We start from the raw sequence: 22,310 nt of genomic DNA, 5'->3' as shown, positions 1-22,310 counted from the left end.
AATAAATATGGAAAAGATGTGACTTGGTGTCAAAGGAGCTAGTAAAACATCTTTCTGATTTTTCAAATAAACTCTGAAAGGTTAAGATAACTTAACAGTGTCTTTTAATATTCAAGATAAACCAAATTTCCCTGTGTATTAAATGTACTTATTCTAATTTTTTAAAAAACCTAGCAAAATTTTCACCTGGCAACAGAGCCAACTATTCAAGTTTCCTAAGATACAGAAAAGCACAGAAATTTACTATATATAGAAACAAACCTACATGTTTTCTCTGTCTTAAAGTGCAATACAACTAAGACTTCCACTTTGTTTCAAAGAAATTCATTCTATAATTAAATCAATAAAATGATCTGGGTGGATTAATTGCATTCAAAAGGCTGCTCCCTGCCTTACAAGGTTTCTTGCAGCCACCTACTTCACTGTGCATGAACCAATGCCTACACTGGGAGGCACTGGGAGGGAAAAACACCTTGTACACGAACAGGAGAATCAACAGCAGCCAGCAGCATATAACCACATCACCCACAAGCAGCAATAGTTTCACAGAGGAAACTAGGTGTGACAACCACAAACAGCTTCCTGCCAGAGTCCTCAAGGTCAACATGGTGTTTCTTGATAGCACTGTGCTTAGCTTAGAGCTTCCTGTTCATTCTGATCAAGAGGAATCTTTCTTTAACTTGGGTGCAAATATTAAGTCGGTATCTTAAAAATATTAGGATGTTCCTTCTCCAAATAAAGACTTACAAAATTTGGAGTGACTCTGAGCTTTGCCCTTAGTCCTCTTTTATTCTCTCTTATTTCATACCTCTAAGAAATCTCTCCTCATTTTAGAGCTTTAAAAGCCATCTACAGTTGGGCGCAGTGGCTCATGCCTGTAATCCCAGCACTTTGGGAGGCCGAGGCAGGCAGATCATGAGGTCAGGAGTTCAAGACCAGCTGACCAACATGGTGAAATGCCGTTTCTACTAAAAATACAAAAAATTAGCCGGGCGTGGTGGCAGGCGCCTGTAATCCCAGCTACTCAAGAGGCTGGGGCAGGAGAATCGCTTGAACCTGGGTGGCAGAGGTCACAGTGAGCTGAGATTGCACCATTGTACTCCAGCCTGGGTGACAGAGTGACATTCTGTCTCAAAAAAAAAAAAAAAGCCATCTGTATCCTGATGACCCCAGGACATATATACACAACCCCTAACCTCTACTGTGAACTGTGAACTCCGGTCTTCTATTCCTCAACTGTCTATTCAACTTCTCTACTAGGATGCTTAAAAGACATCTCAAATTTAACATACTAATAACCCTAACCCCTAACTCTTGATTCCCCTTCCCCCAGACTTGCTCTTCCCTCTTAATAAATTTCAGTAGTAAATGTTCCCGGAATGTCTACTATGTGCCAAGCGCTGCATACAACATTGGTCACAGCCTTCGTGAAGCTTAATGCAAGGAGACAGGCAATAAGTAATTCTTTCTACCTACCTCCCTACTTACTGTCAGACAGTGATAAATACGAAGAGAAACACTAGCAAGCAGAGTCAGGGGGAAAGGAAGTTGGGGAGGACGTTGTGGTTATTATTGACATAGCAGTCAGGTTATCAGAGACCAGAATGAAGTGAGAAGGAAGCCACATGAATTATCTTGAAGTAATACGTTTTAGGCAGAGGGAATTGCAAAGGCAAAGGCTTTGTGTTGCGGGCATGCTTGGCATATCTGAAGAACAAAAAAGGAGGTTAATGTGGCATTAGTGGGTGAGGAGGGAGGATAGTAGTAGATGAATTCAGAGAGAGCCAGGGCCAGATAACTTACGACCTTACAGGCACCTGTCAGGATTTTAGCTTTTATACCATTCACCCAACTGGAGACATCACTGTTCTCTTTTTCTCAAACCCTAGATCCAAACCATCAGTAAATCCTGTGGGTGCTATCTCCAAAATATGGCCCAGATACAAACCATTCTCTGAAGCCACCATAAACTACTGCCATAATCACTCCAATAGCTTCTTAACTCCCTACTTCCATCCTTGCCTCGAACCCCACTTTCCCACAAGACTTTTAAAAATGTAAATCAGTCACTCTTCTTAATAACACTCTCTTAATGGCTTTCATCTCAATCACAGCAGAAGCAAAAGTTCTTACGATGGCTTCCAAAGCTTACATGGTCTGTCTGGCTCTCTTGTTCTTCCCTCTTCCTTGCACTTCTTTTTCTTCTCGTTTTTTCTTTTTTCTTTTTTTTTTTATTTGAAAGACAGGCTCTTGCTCTGTCACCCAGGCTGGAGTGCAGTGATGTGATCACGGCTTACTGCAGCCTGCAACTCCTGGGCTCAAGGGATCCTCCTGACTCAGTCTCGCAAGTAGCTGAGCCCACAGGTGGATACAACCATGGCCAGCTAATTTTTTGTATTAATATTTTATGTAGAGACAGGGTCTCGCTTTGTTGCCCAGACTTGTCTTGAACTCCTGGGCTCAAGCAGTCCTCTGCCTCAGTCTCCCAATGTGCTAGGATTACAAGCATGAGCCATCACACCTGGCCTCCCTTCACTTCTTACCAATTTTTCCCCTCACTGTATTCCTACCACACTGTCATTCTCACTGTTCCTCCAAAAAGCTAATCCTGTTCCAATCTCACGGCTTTGCATTTGTTATGCTCTCAGCTTCAAATACATTTCCCCAGCTATTCATATGGCTTGCTTCCTTGCTTACTTCTGGTGTGTGACACCCTTACCAACCACCTTACCTACAACAGACCACCCATCCCATTCTCCCCTCCCCTCAATATTTTGTATTACTACTCTATTTTATTTTCTTCATCTGTCATCACCCAACATACTATGTATTTACTTGTTTATCTCCTGTCCATCTCCCCACACTGGAATATAAGCTTCTTTAGAACAGGGTTCTCGTGGCTATTTTGTTCACTGCTGTATCTCCAGTGTCCAGGACACAACCTGACATATAAAATGCTTTAGGAATATTTGTTGAATGAATAAGCAGACCAGTCTCAAGTCTGAAGCAGCTTACTTCCAGGTGAATTGGCTCTTGGATTACCCAGTGTCTCTGGGGGCACTTGCCAGAAGTTCAGTGTTTTCTGTTACCACCACATAGCAGAAGGGAAACTCATGGCCTGCATCACCCTAAATGTCTGTGTGAAAAAATACCACATGGTCCTGAAATTCAGTTTAAAAGAATTTTCTTAAAGACTATAGATCCTCAGTTTCTCCAGTCTCTTAAATGAAGGCCCCAATCAGGTCAATTATCACTTTCTAAATGCCTAAAAGTAGTACATATAAAACTATGTATTACTGTGTTCACTACATATAAGACTATATATTACTGGCCCATCTTTTTAAAACCAACAATTATCAGCATGACACATTTGTTTAAATTTATATTAATTTCTCTTTTTCTCAGACCTCAGTAAAATGAATGAAAGTTGATATTAACAAATCAAATATCATAGAGATACCTTTTTCAATTAAGAGAAGTATGATGAGAATTTTCTCCTTCATACTGTAGGCAAGTAAAACACAAACATGAAATTACCAAAATAAAAAAGAACCCCTGGCTTAACTGCTCCTGTATTTCTACTCTTCTGGTGTGGCTAAACTCACCTTGTCAAAATGCTGCTGTAAGATGTTTTTCATCTGCACCCTTTCAGCAGTCTCTGTTCCTGAACCAGCGTTCAGACACCTTGAGAGAGTCCCAATTTCCTCTTCAGCATCCTCTCCAAGAAATATCCGCTCATCTAAATTCCCAACAGATAAAACATACTCCTCATAGGCCTTATTGATGGCTTTACTATAGGAAAAACAAATACAGACAAAATGTACTCTCTCACAGAACTGCCATTTCAATTAATTATTTCATTTTTTTATTTACTAAAAGTTCTAATAATTTTTTTGAAAGTTAAACTTTGGTAAGGTAACTTGTAGTTATAAAAACTGGATAGTATAGCTGGGTGCAGTAGCTCACACCTGTAATCCCAGCATTTTTGGAGGCCGAGGCAGGTGGATCACGAGGTCAGGAGTTCGAATCCAGCCTGGCCAGTATGGTGAGACCCTGTATCTACTAAAAATATAAAAATTAGCTGGGCATGGTGGCGCGCGCCTGTATCCACAGCTACTCATGAGGCTGAGGCAGAAGAATTGCTTGAACCCAGGAGGTGGAGGTTGCAATGAGCTGAGATCGTACCACTGCATTCCAGCCTGGGTGACACAGTGAGACTCCATCTCAAAAAACAAAACAAAAACTGGATAGTATCACATGTAATCTTGCTATCCCCATGCTCATCCATCTCACAATACAAGTATTTTGCTGACAGTGTTTCAGCTGCTGGTAGGTGCAGCTTCTGGTGAGAAGCTTAACTGTCTAGCTGCTCTAGCCACCCCTGGAGACTTCCACACTTACACATCATCAATTTTCACCCATATAGTTCCAAAAGAATTTATTTCAAAATTTATAATCCAGAAGCTTAATGAAACTTCAAAGAACAGCCATACAATTTTGAACACATTTAAAAAGTATGCTTATATTAGGTGACAGAATTTTTGCTTCCCCGTATTCTCTCACAAAACATATTCTCAGTTTCCAGAGTACAAACAATAAAAACACTAACCTCTGAAGTTTCCTAAGTATACAATTTAAAATATTAAAACATTTTATACAGAAGTACTCACAAACTCTCTCCAAAGTTTCCAGGTTCTAGAAACCCAGTAAGATTTTCTTCTTTTCCCTTAAGGAGCTATGATAAAAGAAGAGATCCTTAAGTCGTCACGTTAAATCAAGTTTTTCTCCAGAAAACATTTTCACATTATTTCTTTGCTACTTACAAACCTTTTTTTCATAAAGTTTCCTAATATAGGGTTTCCAGAAATGTTCCTTTATCCCCTTTGCTTCCAAAACTAGGCCATCATGTAAGGAACACAGTTTCTCAATGATACAAGGGGGGTCAGAGGAAGGTTTAGAATCCTTAGCATGAAAATCTTCAGATAGGCCTATAGTGTACAGAATCAAAAAACAGAGATATCAGCATACAATAAGCCAATTTGTAATAAACTTAACATTTTATTTATAATCAGTATACCACTTAGCATATGAATGTATAGGAAACAGTATATATGCATCTATTTTAACCCTGAGAATTTGTCAAAAAATGGCAAATAGAAGTAAAGTGTATCATTACTCAAAAGATTTCAGTTATCCAATTATCTATGTAGAGATGGTTAAGGGAAACTTAAAACTTAAATTTTAGGATATTACATTTTAGGATACTAAGATCTAAAAACCAAAAAAATAAAATATAACTTTGCAAGTAAGTCTACTTTTAAACAAAAAACACCACTTTAAAAAATTACACTGTTCAGAGATTATACACTTTAATTTGAATGTATTAGATGTATTTCACACTAATTTACAGTTTATTCTTGCCCTAGACTCAGCACAAAAGAAAAAAAATCAAATGAAAATAAAAGAGGTAAAGGTCAGGCATTCCTATAATCCACTTTGGGAGGCCAAGGTGGGTGCATTACTTGAATCCAGTAGTTTGAGACCAGCCCAGGAAACATGGCGAAACCCCATCTCTACTAAAAAATACAAAAAATTAGCTGGGTGTGGTGGTGTATGTCTGTAGTCCCAGCCACCTGGGAGGCTGAGATGAGAGGATCATCTGAGCCCAGGAGGTTGAGGCTGCAGTGAATTGTGATTGCACCACTGCACCCCATTGTGGGTGACAGAGTGAGACCCTGTCTCAAAAACAAATTCTTTTTAATTAAAAAAAAAAAAAAAAAAGGTAAAAGTGAAAGGGGGCAGCTTTTTGGGAATATAAAAGGGAGTTAGGACAGAAATGCGAGAAAGAACAGAAAAGAATATAAGGAACATTAAATTTACCATACCAGGAGCAACTGAAGTAACTAACTCCACTAATTTTAAAAATCTACCTTGATAGACAAGCTGAAATTTTAACTGAAATCACCTCAAAACTGAGAATCACCCAGAATCCTATTACAATATTACTCAAATAGCAGCAGCAATATTTATTTTAACTCTATACACACTTCTTAATATTTGCTTTGTAAATCATAATTTGGGCTAACTACTTATCATTCATAGAAATTATATACCTAAGTTCTATTAAATGCAATGCCAAAATCATCATTTCCATGTATGTTAGTTTAAAACATGAAAGTTCATTTTATTTATTTTAGAACCATAACTATTCTTCTGTACCAAAATTTGAAATAAGATTCTTTCAGCAAATTCTTTTTGATCTCCTACGATGTGTCAGGCACAAAGTTTGCCAATGTAGAAAAACACTATCGGTTTTAATGTCATCTTTGCAACTCTGAGTTTCTAAATGCCTTCTCCTTGTTGAGTATATATTTCAGAAATTTCTAAAGTTGTCATTTAAGACTTTAAACTTCGTGGTATCTGCAAATGTTTTTCCAAAAATATTTTTACAGGAAGCTTGACTCTTAGTTATAAGTACCCTGGATAACTGTAATGACAAGAGCTTTTCAAAATACTGACGATAGGAAACCTGTACAACTCCAAGGGTAAACACAACACAGAAATGCAGATGGTCCAAAAACCTTTGATTTACAAACCTACCTTTAAAATTAGAGTTCACAAGTTCTTTACGATTAGAACACTGAAGTGCATTTCCATAAACTAAGTCCAAAGCACACAGCAGCAGGTGATAAGAATTGACCAAATCATCACTTATCATGGGGAAATTACCTGAAGGATTATAAGCACTTATAGAGTTAAATTAGCATTGACTTTATAACATTTTAAAAACAATTTCTTCCTTTAATTATTATGACATTACAAAACATTGTACAAAATTGACTCATTACAATAAGTGTTTTGGCAAATTTAAATTTTGAGATATTACTCTTATATCTTAATAAATAAATAAATAAATATATATACGCACACACACACTTTTTTTTTTTTTTTTTTTTTTTAAGAGACAGAGTCTTGGTGGGTCACCCAGGCTGGAGTGCAGTGGTATGATCATGGCTCACTGCACCCTCAACATCTTGGGCTCAAGGGATCTTCCTGTCTCAGCCTCCTGGGCAGCTGAAATTACAGGCACACACCACCACACATGGCTAATTTAAAAACTTTTTTTAGAGATGGAGTCTTGCTATGTTGCCCAGGCTGGTCTCAAACTCCTGGACTCAAGTGATCCTCCTGCCGTGGCCTCCCAAAGTGCTAGGATTACAGGTGTAAACCACCATGCCCAGCCTTTAATAAATGTCTAACAGCTTAGTGAAAACTATAACTTTACTAAAAATGCCATTCATTCATTCATTGTTTATTAAATACCTAGTAGCTGACTAAAACTTCATCATTGGTCTTTGAAAATTCTGAACACTAAAAATTCATAAATTATCTCAAACTGTAAGAAACTGTTTTGCATGAAAACATTTTTCTGTCATGAAAATTATTAGAAATACTTAGGAGATAGCCGAAAAAATCATTCATATAATTATTCTCATATACATTTTTTTTTTGAAGCTGAGTCTCGCTGTCACCCAGGCTGGAGTGCAGTGGCACGATCTCAGCTCACTGCAAGCTCTGCCTCCCAGGTTCAAGCCATTTCTCATATATATATTTTTAAAAGACCAGAACTTTTGATTAGACTCCAACAGTAACATTTTTAATACTTTTCTATATAATCTCAGACAAATTAATGCAACAGGAGTACCATTAAATATCTTTCAATTCCAGAGTTAATAATCCCAAGAATAATTTGCTGATGCTTGGTAACAAGGAAATAAGAAATCAAAAACCTAAACTGACAGAAACATGTCATTTCTGCAGTGCTGGTTGAACTCTAACACTGAACGCATTTTTACATGTAGTTAAGCCATTTTATTATTATCTTAATTTCCTAGAAATTAAGATTTCTAATTATTTTATAACTTCAAGCCCATCCCTTTTTTGGTTAAACACCGCACATGTATGCTTCATGGTGATTTCACATTCTTGTATCATCAAATTCAGTTTAAATAGCTAACATGCATATGAAGAATTATTTCCAAACCTTAGCGTTTTCACACGTAATGCCTACCCAAGTGTATATGTACACACACACACCCGCAGCTTTGTTTCAGGTTTCCCTTTCTCTCTGTTCCTCCAGAGAAAGTTACCACTTACCTCAGCACATACAAAACAACTCTTTTTTTGTATAGATGGAAACATTCAACAAATCAACTTAAATGAATTAAAGAGAAAAAAAATTTCTTCTGTTGCCAAAGAGGCAAATGATATTCAACACATTAAACTGTGCATTGATATAGCCAAACCAACTTGCTTGGTTCTTCTATAAAGAGGTTTACTATTAAAATATACTTGGTTTCTCATGTAAAAAAAAAAAGGAAGTAAGTAGCACCTACCGATTTCAAGCTACAAAGCCCATCACACCAACAAGCCTAAACTTGTTACTGGTGTGCACTTGCCATAGAAGGCAAAAAACCCAGCAGCACTGTAATGTCTAATAAAAAGCTGAAATGCCCCTAGAGACCAGAATCTAATTTAAATTAAATTCTAGGACTCTCTCAACATGACGTGTTTTATATTTCAAATCCTGACCTTATAAATAAATCTGACTTTGTGTGAGATATTTTATCTTTTAATCAACAAAGATAACAAGTAAATAGAAATGTTTCATCTCCGGAGTTGGCTTGTCATTAGAAAGGTGGCTACAAAAGAGTAACCCTTTCCCCAAAATAAATGAGAACTGAATTAAAGCAATTAAATGACTGTTAGAAAAGATCACCGTGCATTATAAAAGATCAGTGGTGGATTGTGAGAGGACAAAGGTTCTTTGTTTGTTTGTTTTTTGAGACAGGGTCTTGCTCCGTCGCTCTGTCGCCCAGACTAGAGGCGCAATCTCAGCTCACTGCAGCCTCCGCCTCCCAGGTTCAAGCAATTCTCCCACCTCAGCCTCCCAAGTAGCTAGGATTCCAGGCATACGCCACCATGCCCAACCCACAAAGGTTCTTAAGGTGGAATTACTATAAACTGAATTAATGAGATAAAATTCAAACACTGAGCTAATTACAGAGAAAAAACCACCCCAACGGGTCCAATGAGAACAAAATAAGGACAATGAAATTATTTTTTATTGTATTGTACATATTATTACAGTACCAAATACATTTACTTCTAAGTACACATATGCCATAAGAGACAAACAAAACAGATAAAAATCCTAGAAGTCAGACATACTTGCCCAATACAATCATATGAAAAGATTACCATCATATATAATAGCAGTCACACATTCTAAAATTTGTAGCCACTGTAAAAATGGTTTATATACTCCAAAACCTTTATTTCATGCCACTGATCATGTCACCTTTGTCATCACTAAAGAAACATGCCAGTGTCATGTATGAAAGAAGGTTTTTCTCTTGAATCAAGCATGCAGCTTAGGGAAGGAAGGATGGCAGCTCTCACCCTAACTAGCTAGAGAGGGACCAGTTGTAATTAAGTTAAATCAAACCTGGCGACCAACAATATCACACATTCTTCCCAGAGGCCTTCACAGCCAGTATGAAACTAAGAACCAGGAACCAGGAGATCTGAGTTCAAATCTTAGCTTTGTTGCCAGCAGCTAGTTTCTGGGCTCAGCTGCCTCATCTTTAAAGTAACTAAGCTGGCTGAGCACAGTGGCTCACACCTGTAATCCCAACACTTTGGGAGGCCGAGGTGGCGGATCACTTGAGGTCAGGAGTTCAAGACCACCCTGGCCAACATGGTAAAACCCCAACTCTACTAAAAATACAAAAATTAGCCGGGTATAGCGGTGCATGCCTGCAATCGCAGCTACTCAAGAGGCTGAGGCACAAGAATCACTTGAACATAAGAGGCAGAGGTTGCAGTGAGCAGAGATCACACCACTGCACCCCAGCCTGGGCAACAAAGCAAGACCCTGTCTCAAAAATAAGAATAAAAATAAAAAATAAAGTAAATAAGTTAAGCTAGGCCAGGTGCGATGGCTCACACCTGTAAGCCCAGCACTTTGGGAGGCCGAGGCAGGTGGATCATGAGGTCAGGAGTTCAAGACCAGCTTGGCCAAGATGGTGAAACCCCGTCTCTACAAAAAACTACAAAAAATTAGCCGGGCATGGTGGCAGGCACCTGTAATCCCAGCTACTCGGGAGGCTGAGGCAGGAGATTGCTTGAACCCGGGCAGCAGAGGTTGCAGTGAGCCAAGATCGCACCACTGCACTCCAGCCTGGGCGACAGAGTGAGACTCCGTCTCAAAAAAAAATTAAGTTAAGCTAGTTAATCTAATAATGAGAATCTCTCTTATATTTATGAAACTCCTTCCAGCTCTATGATTCTTTGTTAACTTTGCATTTTATTGAGCTATCTTAATGGCAAAGGCATTCCACATAGTATACAGAAGAAACCTATGTAATAATATAACTGCACTTTCCTATCTACTTTAGATTACTAAGAATTGTTTCTACATAGAAATATAAAAAGGAACCGGGTGCCATGGCTCACGCCTATAATCCCAGCACTTTGGGAGGCCAAGGTGGGCAGATCACCTGAGATCAGGAGTTCGAGACCAGCCTGGCCAACATGGCGAAACCCCATCTCTACTGAAAACACAAAAATTAGCTGGGCATGGTGGTGGGCACCTGTAATCACAGCTATTCGGGAGGCTGAGGCAGAATTACTTGAACCTGGGAGGTGTAGGCTGCAGTGAGCCGAGACTGTGCCACTGCAATCCACCCTGGGAGACAGAGTGAGACTCCATCTCTAAATAAATAAATAAATAAATAAATAAATAAATACAAAAAGGACAAAAAATAATAGAGACATGTATTTCACTGAATGCAGACCTTGCGTAGGTCATGAGATGAGAAAATGAGAAAAAAGGAAAGAAAATAAGTAGCATATAAAAGTATTTGACTAAGTATACTTATCTGAAAAAGATACCAAAAAAAAAAAAAATCTGAACTGTCCTGAGGTAGATCAGTAATTGCACTCAAGTAAATAAGATACATCTCATGAAAAATAGAGTTCACAATACAAGCATATACAGAATAATGTGTTTTCAGCTCATAATTTAAAAGAGTTGCTTTGGGTAGTAAAGATGTTGTATACAACAAAATTAAAGAACTTTCCATTTAATAAGAGAAGATCTGGATATTGTAAAGAAATCCAATAGATTCTTTGATAAAAAGGCAATACTTAAAAAAGAATCTAAGATTAAAACCCTTGAGAAAATTTTCAGTGAAAATCTTTTCCTGATACATGTTAGAAGTTGACAAAATTAATACCTGAAAACATAAATAGACGTATTAATATCTAAACAAATATTACTATTTTCTTACCTTTTGCATATATAAAAAGCACCCAACAAAAATGGAAAATTTCAGACACAGTACAGGGCTGTCGCCTTTGGGGGAAGAAAAAAAAAAGTCATGAGACAACAGAAGAATCAGAAAAAAAACATCCCAAATGACTATAAATTAGGTGTCAAAACCCACAGTTAAAGGAGAGAGACCACATTCAGCTTCACATGGAAAACATGGATGTTCTGCCTCAACAAAATACTGGTAGGAAATAGCTGGGATCCGGGGAAAGAGCCCATTTCAAAGAAAAGAAAATTCTTAAAGAATTTTTTAAAGTTTTTTGAGGGCAAGATAGGTAAGGTGGAAAATAAAATGAATAAAAATAGTTCTTTTGATGACATAGCAATGCTATGCTGCTTTAAGACCACTATATGCAGTCAGATACGTCCTCATTTTTTTCTCCTTTATCATAGCTAATGACCTGTATCCCTCCCTCCCTCCCTAGATATTCCAGACTATATCAAATCACAAAAGGCCTTTTTAATGTAAATTATGAGCTTCCTATAATTCCTTATACTTCCATTCATTAAGAGTACCTGTTGTATATTGCCAAGTTGTCTGCTAAAGTTTCAGACCTGCTTTAAGCTTGGCTTTTCTACCAAAACCTCTGACAACTTTTAGACAAGAAATCTGTGGTTTCCATATCCCAACAGCCTTATTCTAACAAGGTGCCGAGAGGAACGAAATTCCGTGGAGATTAGATTAGATTTAGTTCAGCATTACCATTAGCTAGGGTACACTTGCTCACCTAGACTTAGTCATTTCATCTGTCAAAAGATTATTCTATTTGGGTACAATACTGTACTTAATTCACCAGTCCATGGCAAGGATTAAATGTCAGTGTTCTGCTTTTAAAAGCAGACTCTCTACCATAGGCGCATGATAAACTATTTCTAATTTGGTTGCCTACCAAAATAAAATTCAATTTTTTTTAGCTTAACACTTAAGCTACTCTTAATTCTGGCTGTACTTGAGAATTCTAGGGAAAAAAAAAAACTTGACTAACCTCCCACATTTTCTCTTGTTTTACTGCTTTTGTGTCTTTTTACATTTCTATTCCCTCTTGTAGTCATGGGACTTTTATAACACACTGCATTGCATGCGCCGGAATCTTCATACCTGCCTTATCTCGCTGACTGTACTGTAAGCTCTCAGAAGACAGAGACTGTGGGGTTTGGTGTTTTAAAAATGCCTGTGTCCTAGGTAATACCTAATCATATTTCCTGTGGATATGTGCTAAACAAATAGTGACAAATTTTCAAATAGTGTGTGAGAGATGCAGGATACAGTCACAGTAAAGCACATGGGTTCTGCAGTCAGTTTCAATAAAAGCTCCACTCAGTTGTGCGACTCTGGCCAAATTACTTAACCTCTCAGCAGCTTATTTTCTCTATCTGTAATAACAGTATGAGCATCACAAGGTTGTCAGAGAGATTAACTGAAGTAATACATATTGAAGTCTTAAGAGTCCCTGCCCCAAAACAAATGCTCAGTAAGTGCTATACATCATGACTACGGGTAGCAGAAAGAGCTAATAGAAAGTATACAAAGTGATAAAAATGTAAAATCTCTAATAAAGTGATTTACTTTTTTTTTTTGAGACAAGGTCTTGCTCTGTCACCCAAACTGGAGTACAGTGGTATGATCACAGCTCACTGCAGCCTCAACCTCCCAAGCTCAAGTGATCCTCCCACCTCAGCCTCCCCAATAGCTGGGACCATGGGTGTGAGCCACCATTCCAAGCTAATTTTTGTATTTTTTTTGTGGAGATGAAGTTTTGCCATGCTGCCTAGGCTGGTCTCAAACTCCTGGGCTCAAGTGATCCGTCTGATTCAGCCTCCCAAAGTGCTGGGATCAAGTGTGAGCCACTGCACATGGCCTTTTAAAATTATCTTAATTAGAATTAGATAGTATACACATCCTAAGAAATATCAAAACAAGTGCAATCTGAAATTATTTTCCAGATACTCCAAAAAAGATATCTTCCTATAAATGATCACACTGGCCTCACTCAGACTCAACACAAAGCTTCTGTCCAAACTTTAGAATACTTCATTTTTTATTTATTTATTTATTTAGTGACGAAGTCTCATTCTGTCACCGAGGCTGGAGTGCAGTGAGGCGATCGCAGCTCACTGCAATCTCCGCCTCCTGGGTTCAAGCGATTCACCTGCCTCAGCCTCTCAAGTAGCTGGGACAACAGGCACATGCTACCATACCTGCCTAATTTTTGTATTTTTAGTGGAGATGGGGTTTTGCCACGTTGGCCAAACTAGTCTTGAGCTCCTGACCTCAAGCAATCCACCTGCCTCGGCCTCCCAAAGTGCTAGGAGAATATGTCATTTTATTTATTTATTTATTTATTAATAAAACGGTGTCTCGCTCTATCGCCCAGGCTGGAGTGCAGTGGCGTGATCACGGCTCACTGCAACCTCCACCTCCAAGGTTCAAGTGATTCTTCCACCTCACCCTCCCAAGTAGCTGGGATTATAGGCACCCACTACCACACCCTGCTAATTTTTATATTTTTAGTAGAGATGGGGTTTTGCCATGTTGGCCAGGCTGGTCTTGAACTCCCGACCTCAAGTGATCCACCTGCCTTGGCCTCCCAAAGTGCTGGGATTACAGGCACCCAGCCAGAATATCTCCTTTTATTTATTTATTTATTTATTTATGAGATGGAGTTTCATTCTTGTCGCCCAGGCTGGAGTGCAATGGTACAATCTTGGCTCACTGCAACTTCTGCCTCTCGGTTCAAGGGATTCTTCTGACTCAGCCTCCCGAGTAGCTAGGATTACAGGCGTGCACCACCACACAGAGCTAATTTTTGTATTTTCAGTAGAGCTGGAGTTTTGCCATGTTGGCCAGGCTGGTCTTGAATTCCTGACCTCAGGTGACTCGCCCACCTCAGCCTCCTAAAGTGCTGGGATTACACGTGTAATCCAACCTACCCCGCCTGGCTCAGAATACTTCATTTTAAACAGTCAATTCCCCAAAACTGTAAGTGAGCTAGACTAGCTGCTTCTGTATCAGTGGTGCCATCTATATTAAAATGTAAATAGTTTTAGTTTTTAAAAATTTTTTTCCTCCTGCTTTGTCATTCCCCCATTTTATTTTTAAAAGGTTACACTTACTGTGAACATCCTTCACAGTCTGGGAAAACTTTTACATTTTAAGAGAAGCAAACATTATCTATTCTAGCCAAATAACTTTCCCTTTACTTTTCTTGTCAACTTTTCTAATTGTTAGAATTTTCATTTCTACTTTATGAAAAAATTTTCAATGATAAAGAAGGAAAATGTGTATCCCATAACTGCCTTTATCTATGACGAAAGGTAGAAAACACTGAGTCAGAGCATGCCTATAGACTTTGCAGAAGTGATCAGAAAGCACAAATTCATAATAGTTTCAGTTCTCCTGTCTTTTCCCAATCCAGTCTCTCTATTCTTGATTCATTAGAAACATCAAAATACTAGAGAAGTCATTTCAAGGGGATTATTTATTACTCAGTTTGACACAAAAGTAAAAGAGTCTATACAGTCACTAGTAGAAAATATAGTGGTTAATATAGTGATCTATATCTAGGGCAGTGCTCCCTTCGGCAGCACATATACTAAAATTGGTACAATACATTGATTAGCACGGCCCCTGCGCAATAAAAAATATATGTATCTAGATACAGATACATCTCCAAGGCAGCTAAAGGGTGAAAATCCCTGAAGTCTGACTTGTACAGTTTGCATTTTTTTTTGTTGCTTAAATGAAAAAGGAAGGTTTCAGAACAAGGATCACTGAGGGAAAAATAATAATAATATAAAATAACAAAAATGAAAGTTTATAGAAACAAAGACCCGTATACATTTAGCAACATGAAAAAAGCTAAACTCTTCATGGCTAACCCACAATGAAAAGCAAAAAAAGCATCATTAAAAGAAAACTATTGTGGAAAAAGATTTTTTAAATCTCCTTTCTTTTTTAAAACTAGAAAAAGAAAAACTAGCAAAATATTAACACTGCAGCACAGACTAATGTGTATTCCCGATGAACCAACATGAAAACCTACCGCTGTTTCCTTCCTCGCTGCTGACGAGGTTGCTCCTCTTGAGGGTATTTAAAGATGTCCTGAAAAATGGGTTCATATTTCTTAAAAATTACAGCAGAAACAGTGAAGTTTCTTTCTAATCTCTCAGTACGTTCTCTGAAATGTGGGGGTAGATTTGCCATATCTTCCCACTTCTTCATCTTATTAAAAAATTCGATTAAGCTGGTATTAAAGAAAACAATAAGATATTTCATAATTAACATAAAGGTAAAGTATACAAAAGTAAGTATTCAAAAGTAAATCAATATTATCTCATTAAATTATATTACTTTTAGACAGTGAAATAAAATCATAACTGGTGTCTCTGACTAGCTTAATTTCTTACAGATTGGTATATTCCTCTGATCATCCGAATTAATTTTGTTTAGGTTACCTGAAGTATTTGCTAACTATGAAATATTTGAAAATACAAACCAAAATTAACAAGAGTAACCTAACCAACATTCACATTGGTTCACTGCCAGATTTTTTAAATGTTAACATATTAAATAAATTTTGTCATTTTTGCTTCAGTTTTTTTTTTTTTTTTTTTAAGAGATAGGGTTTCGCTGTGTCACCCATGTTGGAGTTCAGTGGCAAGATCACAGCTCATTGCAGACTCCTGGGCTTGAGTGATCCTCCGACTTTGGCTTCCCAGAACACTGTGATCACAGGTATGAGCCACCTCCCCCAACCCCCGCCACTTCAGATTTTTTTTAAAACCAGCAACACTATGGAAACAGCCAAGGCTAGGCACAGTGGCTCACACCTGTAATCACAGCACTTTGGGAGGCCAAAGCGGGAGAATCACAAGGTCAGGAGTTCGAAACCAGCCTGGCCAATGTGGTAAAACCCCGTCTCTACTAAAAATACAAAAAATTAGCTGGGCGTGGTGGTGGGAACCTGTAATCCCAGCTACACGGGAGGCTGAGGCAGGAAAATCACTTAAACCTGGGAGGCGGAGGTTGCAGTGAGCAGAGATCGCGCCACTGCACTCCAGCCCGGCGACAGTGCGAGACTGTCTCAAAAAAAAAGGAAAGAAAAAAAATCAAAATTCCCATTTTATACTCCTCCCTAATCCCATCCCTACCCTTCTTCCCCAAAGATAAACACCATTCCAAAGTTGGTCTTAATCCTTCCTATGTTTTCACACTTACTACACATACACATGTCTGCGTAAACAATAAGCAATATCTTATTACTTATTACGTGTTTTTTCATTTTATATAAATGGTATCATACTTCAGTGGTATTCTGCAACATGCTTTTTCACACTCAATAACATTTCTGACATTAATGTTGATATGTAAGATATATTCATTTTAACTGCTAAAAACATTCTTTCATATGAACATACAAGGATTTTTTGCATTCATCCCCCAACCTAAATTTAGGTTGTTTCTAATATTCCACGATAACAAAAAGTGTTGTAATGAAAACATCCTTATACACATGTGCAGGAGTTTCTTTAGGGACTACTCCAAGAAGTAGAGTAAGAGAATGTCCACCTTCAATGTTACTAGATAGCACCAAATTTCCTAGTAAAGTCGTTATGCCAATTTTGACTTTCACCAATGTACACCAGCAATATAGAGTTCCTGGCTAAGCGTGGTGGCTCATGCCTGTAATCCCAGCACTTCCAGAGACCAAGGCAGGCGGATCACTTGAGGTCAGGAGTTTGAGACTAGCCTGGCCAACACGGTGAAACTTGGTCTCCACAAAAAATACAAAAATTAGTCAAGTATAGTGGCGTGTGCCTTTATCCCTGCTACTCTGGGAGGCTAAAGCATGAGAATCACTTGAACCTGGGAAGTAGAGGTTGCAGTAAGTAGAGATCAAGCTACTGCACTCCAGCCTGGGCAGCACAGTGAGACTCCATCTCAAAAAAAAAAAAAAAAAGGGAATTGAAAAATAAAAAAAAAGAGAGTTCCTGTTTCCCTGTACAGTGACCAAACTTGGCATAAAAGACTTCAAATTTTCCCAATAATAAGAATAAAATGTTGGCCAGGCATGGTGGCTCACACCTGTAATCCCAGCACTCTGGGAGTCCAAGGTGGGTGGACCACCTGAGGTCAGGAGTTGGAGACCAGCCTGGCCAACACGGTGAAACCCCGTCTCTACCAAAAATACAAAAAATTAGCCAGGTGTGGTGGCGTGTGCCTGTAATCCCAGCTACTTGGGAGGCCAAGGCAGGAGAATTGCTTGAACCTGGGAGGTGGAGATTGCAGTGAGCTGAGATCACGCCCCTGCACTCCAGCCTGCGTGAAAGAGCAAGACTCCACCTCAAAAAAAAAAAAAAGAAATGTTATATTTCTACTTTGAAAGTCTTTATTAGTGACATTGAGTATCTTTTCTTGTATCTATTAGCTATACAAATTATAACCTTTGTGAAGTCATATTCTTTATTCATTTTATTAACCCTGTTAGTAGTTCCTTATATAATTCTGGATACTGATTCTTTGGCCAATGTAACTCAGGATGGAGTTAAAGGTTAAAAAAAGATTACTAAAATTGACAACGTCAGCTAAAACATGACGTTGTGAATTATTTTATTTTATTTGAGATGTAGTCTCACTCTTGTCACCCAGGCTGGAGTACAATAGTGCAATGATCTAGGCTCACTGCAACCTCTGCCTACCGGGCACAAGTGATTTTCCTGCCTCAGCTTCCTGAGTAGCTAAGATTACAGGCGCACACCACCACACTCAGCTAATTTTCGTTTTTTTTAGTTGAGACGGGCTTTCACCATGTTGACCAGGCTGGTCTCCAATTCCTGACCTCAAGTGATCCACACACCTCGACCTCCAAAAATGCTGGGATTACAGGCGTGAGCCACCGCGTCCAGCCTGTTAATTATTTAAATAGTAACCTTTTTTGTTTTTTGTTTTGGAGACAAGGTCTTGCTGTTGCCCAAGCTGGAGTGCAGTACTGCTCCAACATTCAGGGCTCAAGTGATCCTCCCATTTCAGCCTCCCAAGTAGCTAGGCCTGCAGGTATGCACAACCACACCCAGTTAATTTTTTTATTTAGTAAGTGATTTTTTTAAAACCATTAAATCCATAAATTTTGAGTCGCAATTTCCCCCAAAATGCTAAACATCATTTTCCCACTTATCTTTAATAAGCTATGTAAGAAAATTCACCTAAAAGGCACAAAAAATAAATGTAATCAATTTAATTACACAACAGATAAAGCAATTTCTGCCTCTTCTTTTAAACATATTTGACTCTTTCTAAAATGGATTATAATCATGTCATTTATCCTCCAAACAGGAAACTGAGAAATACTCACTCTATTTATATTAAGACCACAAGTCCTGTGCACATATTTCTTTTTTTTTTTTTTTTTTTTTTTTTTTTTTTTTTTGAGGCGGAGTCTCGCTCTGTCGCCCAGGCTGGAGTGCAGTGGCGTGATCTCGGCTCACTGCAAGCTCCGCCTCCCGGGTTCCCGCCATTCTCCTGCCTCAGCCTCCCGAGTAGCTGGGACTACAGGCGCCGCCACCACGCCCGGCTAATTTTTTTGTATTTTTAGTGGAGACGGGGTTTCATTGTGTTAGCCAGGATGGTCTCGATCTCCTGACCTCGTGATCCGCCCGTCTCGGCCTCCCAAAGTGCTGGGATTACAGGCTTGAGCCACCGCGCCCGGCCCCTGTGCACATATTTCTAAGTATAATAGCAAATAATATTTTATTTGCCTTTTCAACTTAGAGTATCTCCTCAAGTTTCTCAATATCCTTCATTTCTCCCAATGTTACACAATGTCCTAACCTTTAAGAATAAATTCTTCCATACAAGTGCCTAATACATTAAAATTTAAATATTTTCACCAAAGAAGTAAAATATAAGGGATACTAACTTTGATACAAATAAAGGAAAATCATTAGATGCTAGTTTTAGCATCTAATTTCACCAGTCCACAGGTACAAATGCTCAGAAAATGATGAACAGACATAATTCTTACTATCGCTATGATTTATGAGCTTACATTAGCCATACTCTACTTCTCAAACTCTAACATAGTTACCTCTGCTCTGAACATTTCAGGATTCTAGTTAAAGATACATAGTTTCCTTCCACTGTCCCTTTGCTTACAGTTGGAACAGATTTTCTGCAAGCCACATACAAGGCACATGCTAACCAATGAAGATCATTTCCCTGTAAAAGAAGAGAAAATTGATTTTTAGTTAATAAGCTACATATATATATTTCAATATTTTTTAAAGTACATTTAAATTGAAAGTGTTGTTTATATTTTTGTGGGAAACTTATTTTCAATGATGACCCTATATCATATGCTCTTTTTTTTTTTTGAGATGGAGTCTCACTCTGTCACCCAGGCTTGAGCGCAGTGGCACGATCTTGGCTCACTGCAACCTCCACCTCCCAGGTTCAAGCAATCCTCCTACCTCAGCCTCCCAAGTAGCTGGGACTACAGGCGTGTGCCACCACACCTGGCTAATTTTTGTATTTTTTGTAGAGACAGGGTTTTGCCATGTTGCCCAAGCTGGTCTTGAACTCCTGGCCTCAAGTGATCTATCCGCCTTGGCCTTCCAAAGTGCTGGGATTACAGGTTTGAGTCACTGTACCCAGTTCCATATGCTCTTCTTATAATGTGACATTGACATTATTCCACTGAGAGGTAGAGAGGGTTCCCTCACCTTGGACCTGGGCAAGGGTCTGCATCTCTCACATTGATTAACTGTCTCTATCAACAGCAGAGGTGGAAGTGAAACTATGTAATACTAAAGATTATACAAGGCAATATAGATTCCACTTGGTTCTCTCTCTTAGGACATGTACCTTGGGAGTACTGAACCAACATGAAAGAATTTAGCTACCCTGGATCACCATGCTGGTGAGACCACATGGAACAAACATACAGAGATGCCCAATGAGCTCCAGCTCTGCCAGTACCTAGTTGTTCAAGTCTTCCAGGTGAGATACCAGTCATTTTGATGCAGAAACATGACATCCACACTGTCCCCAGCCTGAATTCCTTACAGAAGCTGTGAGCCAAACAAATTGTTTTCTGCCCCAAAGCCTTAAGGCAATTTGTTACATAGCCATAGTAATGGAAACAATATTATTGTTGTTTTTTTTTTTAATTTTTTTTTTTTGAGATGGAGTCTTGCTCTGTCACCCAGGCTGGAGTGCAACGGCACCATCTCGGCTCACTACAAGCTACGCCTCCCAGGTTCACACCATTCTCCTGCCTCAGCCTCCCAAGTATCTGGGACTACAGGCACCCACCACCATGCCTGGCTAATTTTTTGTATTTTTAGTAGAGACTGGGTTTCAATGTGTTAGCCAGGATGGTCTCGATCTCCTGACCTCATGACCCGCCCACCTCGGCCTCCCAAAGTGCTGGGATTACAGGCGTGAGCCCCCACGCCCGGCCTATTGTTTATATTTTTAATCTTGCACAAAATCTAGAAAAGTGATAGAAATATAAAATTAAGCTTGAATGGATATTCAGCCACTAATTTTATACCTAACCAAAACACATACATGAATACATAAAATTTATTTTTATAACCAAATGAGACTATTGTGGATCCCCTACCAGATACATTCAAAAATAATAATTTTTAAGGCATTGTTTCTAAAAGATCATCTTCACAATCGTTTTTTATTCAAGAAGTGATACAACTTTCCTCTTCCTATAAAAGCGAGGAAGGATGGAAGATGTCCTTTGGCTTCACTGTATTCATTACTGGTCTAAATGAAAATGAGAAAAACTGGAAATTCTTCATTTTTCACATTTACACATAGACTATCTTACAAACCCACTTATATGTATCAATAGCATAGATGTTCTATTGTCAAAAAAAAACAGCCAAGATTTATGTATTACATATGTCTCTGGGAGATGGTTTCATAATATTCTTGATTTATGATGTAAAAGCAAATTTAGATGCATAACTACTGCATTTCTCTACTCTATCAAGATCTCTTAGAAAGTATAAAGTTAAGTCAGTCATAGCATTATCCTGTGCTTCAATAAAGGGTTTAAAAGATAATCTATAATGTTCTATTTTGGCTCTAGAAAATTCACAACTACGTGGATGGCAGAGAGAAAACAACAACAACAAAAAAAGAAAGTCTACAACTGCATCTTTCCTAAAAAGAAGAAAAGAATTAGTCTTGTGAGAATTTTACCGTGCTTAGATGATAAAACGGAGCGGGAAGCTCTTTTAAACAATTTATGCAAAGAGTAGACTCTGCCTAGTTTATCTTTGGTCCTAAAAAATATTTGTTGAAAAATTCCATAATACTAAAAAATAGTTATCCTCAAAATTAACATCTCGTGGCCATATCTTATAGGGTCAAATAGATCCGGTTTCAAATTCTGGCTCTGCCATACAGTAGCTGTAACACAGTGGGAAAATTACTAAACAGTCTCAGAGGCTGCATTTTTTTGGCTGAGGACTGTAAGAATGAGTTATAGGTTAAAAATGCACAGAAAATACAATGAATCAAATTAAATTTCCATAACCAGTATTCTGTATTAAATATCATAAGAGCTTTATTTCCCCTTACACTCCCATGAGAATGACATCCCACATTATCTCACAGCGTAGCTCACTATAAGCCCCACAAAGGCAGGTATTTTTAGGCTTTGTTTGATGCTCTATATCCAGCACTGAGAACAGTGTGTAGCACTGAGAACAGGTGCTCAAGAAATATTTGATGAATATTTTACTGAGTAAATTATTTACTGAATAAACTGGGCTAAGAAGCTGAAACTAAAGTCTCAGTAATCAAAAGAATTGAGTAATCAAACATGTGTTTTCAAAAATAATTTACTAACCAGCTCTTACGTGGTATTTGCTCATGTATCACTGGACTTCATAC

General features: G+C 38.4%; 1 protein-coding gene and 1 non-coding gene across 8 annotated transcripts in view; one reads left to right on the top strand and one right to left on the bottom strand.

Moving 5' to 3' along the window:
- LOC105494099 (RB transcriptional corepressor like 2) overlaps positions 1-22,310 on the bottom strand; it is a 128,484-nt gene that overhangs the window by 39,085 nt on the left and 67,089 nt on the right. For all 7 annotated transcript variants that reach the window (XM_011762210.3, XM_011762207.2, XM_071084534.1 and 4 more), the window contains 7 exons: positions 19,480-19,610; positions 15,439-15,639; positions 11,355-11,419; positions 6,601-6,729; positions 4,828-4,988; positions 4,671-4,735; positions 3,606-3,792 (listed from right to left, as the gene is read on the bottom strand). In XM_011762210.3, coding sequence (XP_011760512.1) covers positions 3,606-3,792; positions 4,671-4,735; positions 4,828-4,988; positions 6,601-6,729; positions 11,355-11,419; positions 15,439-15,617 — 786 coding nt within the window. In that variant the 5' untranslated portion in view covers positions 15,618-15,639; positions 19,480-19,610. The remainder of the gene's footprint in view (positions 1-3,605; positions 3,793-4,670; positions 4,736-4,827; positions 4,989-6,600; positions 6,730-11,354; positions 11,420-15,438; positions 15,640-19,479; positions 19,611-22,310) is intronic.
- Positions 14,965-15,068, top strand: LOC112428931 (U6 spliceosomal RNA). The gene has a single exon (XR_003021010.1). It is a non-coding gene; the product is annotated as a U6 spliceosomal RNA (small nuclear RNA).

This window comes from Macaca nemestrina, chromosome 18, assembly GCF_043159975.1.
Source record: "Macaca nemestrina isolate mMacNem1 chromosome 18, mMacNem.hap1, whole genome shotgun sequence".
NCBI classification, from domain to species: domain Eukaryota; kingdom Metazoa; phylum Chordata; class Mammalia; order Primates; family Cercopithecidae; genus Macaca; species Macaca nemestrina.
The sequence above is the reverse complement of the archived record's forward strand: the minus strand, read 5'-3'. Positions and strand labels throughout refer to the sequence as shown.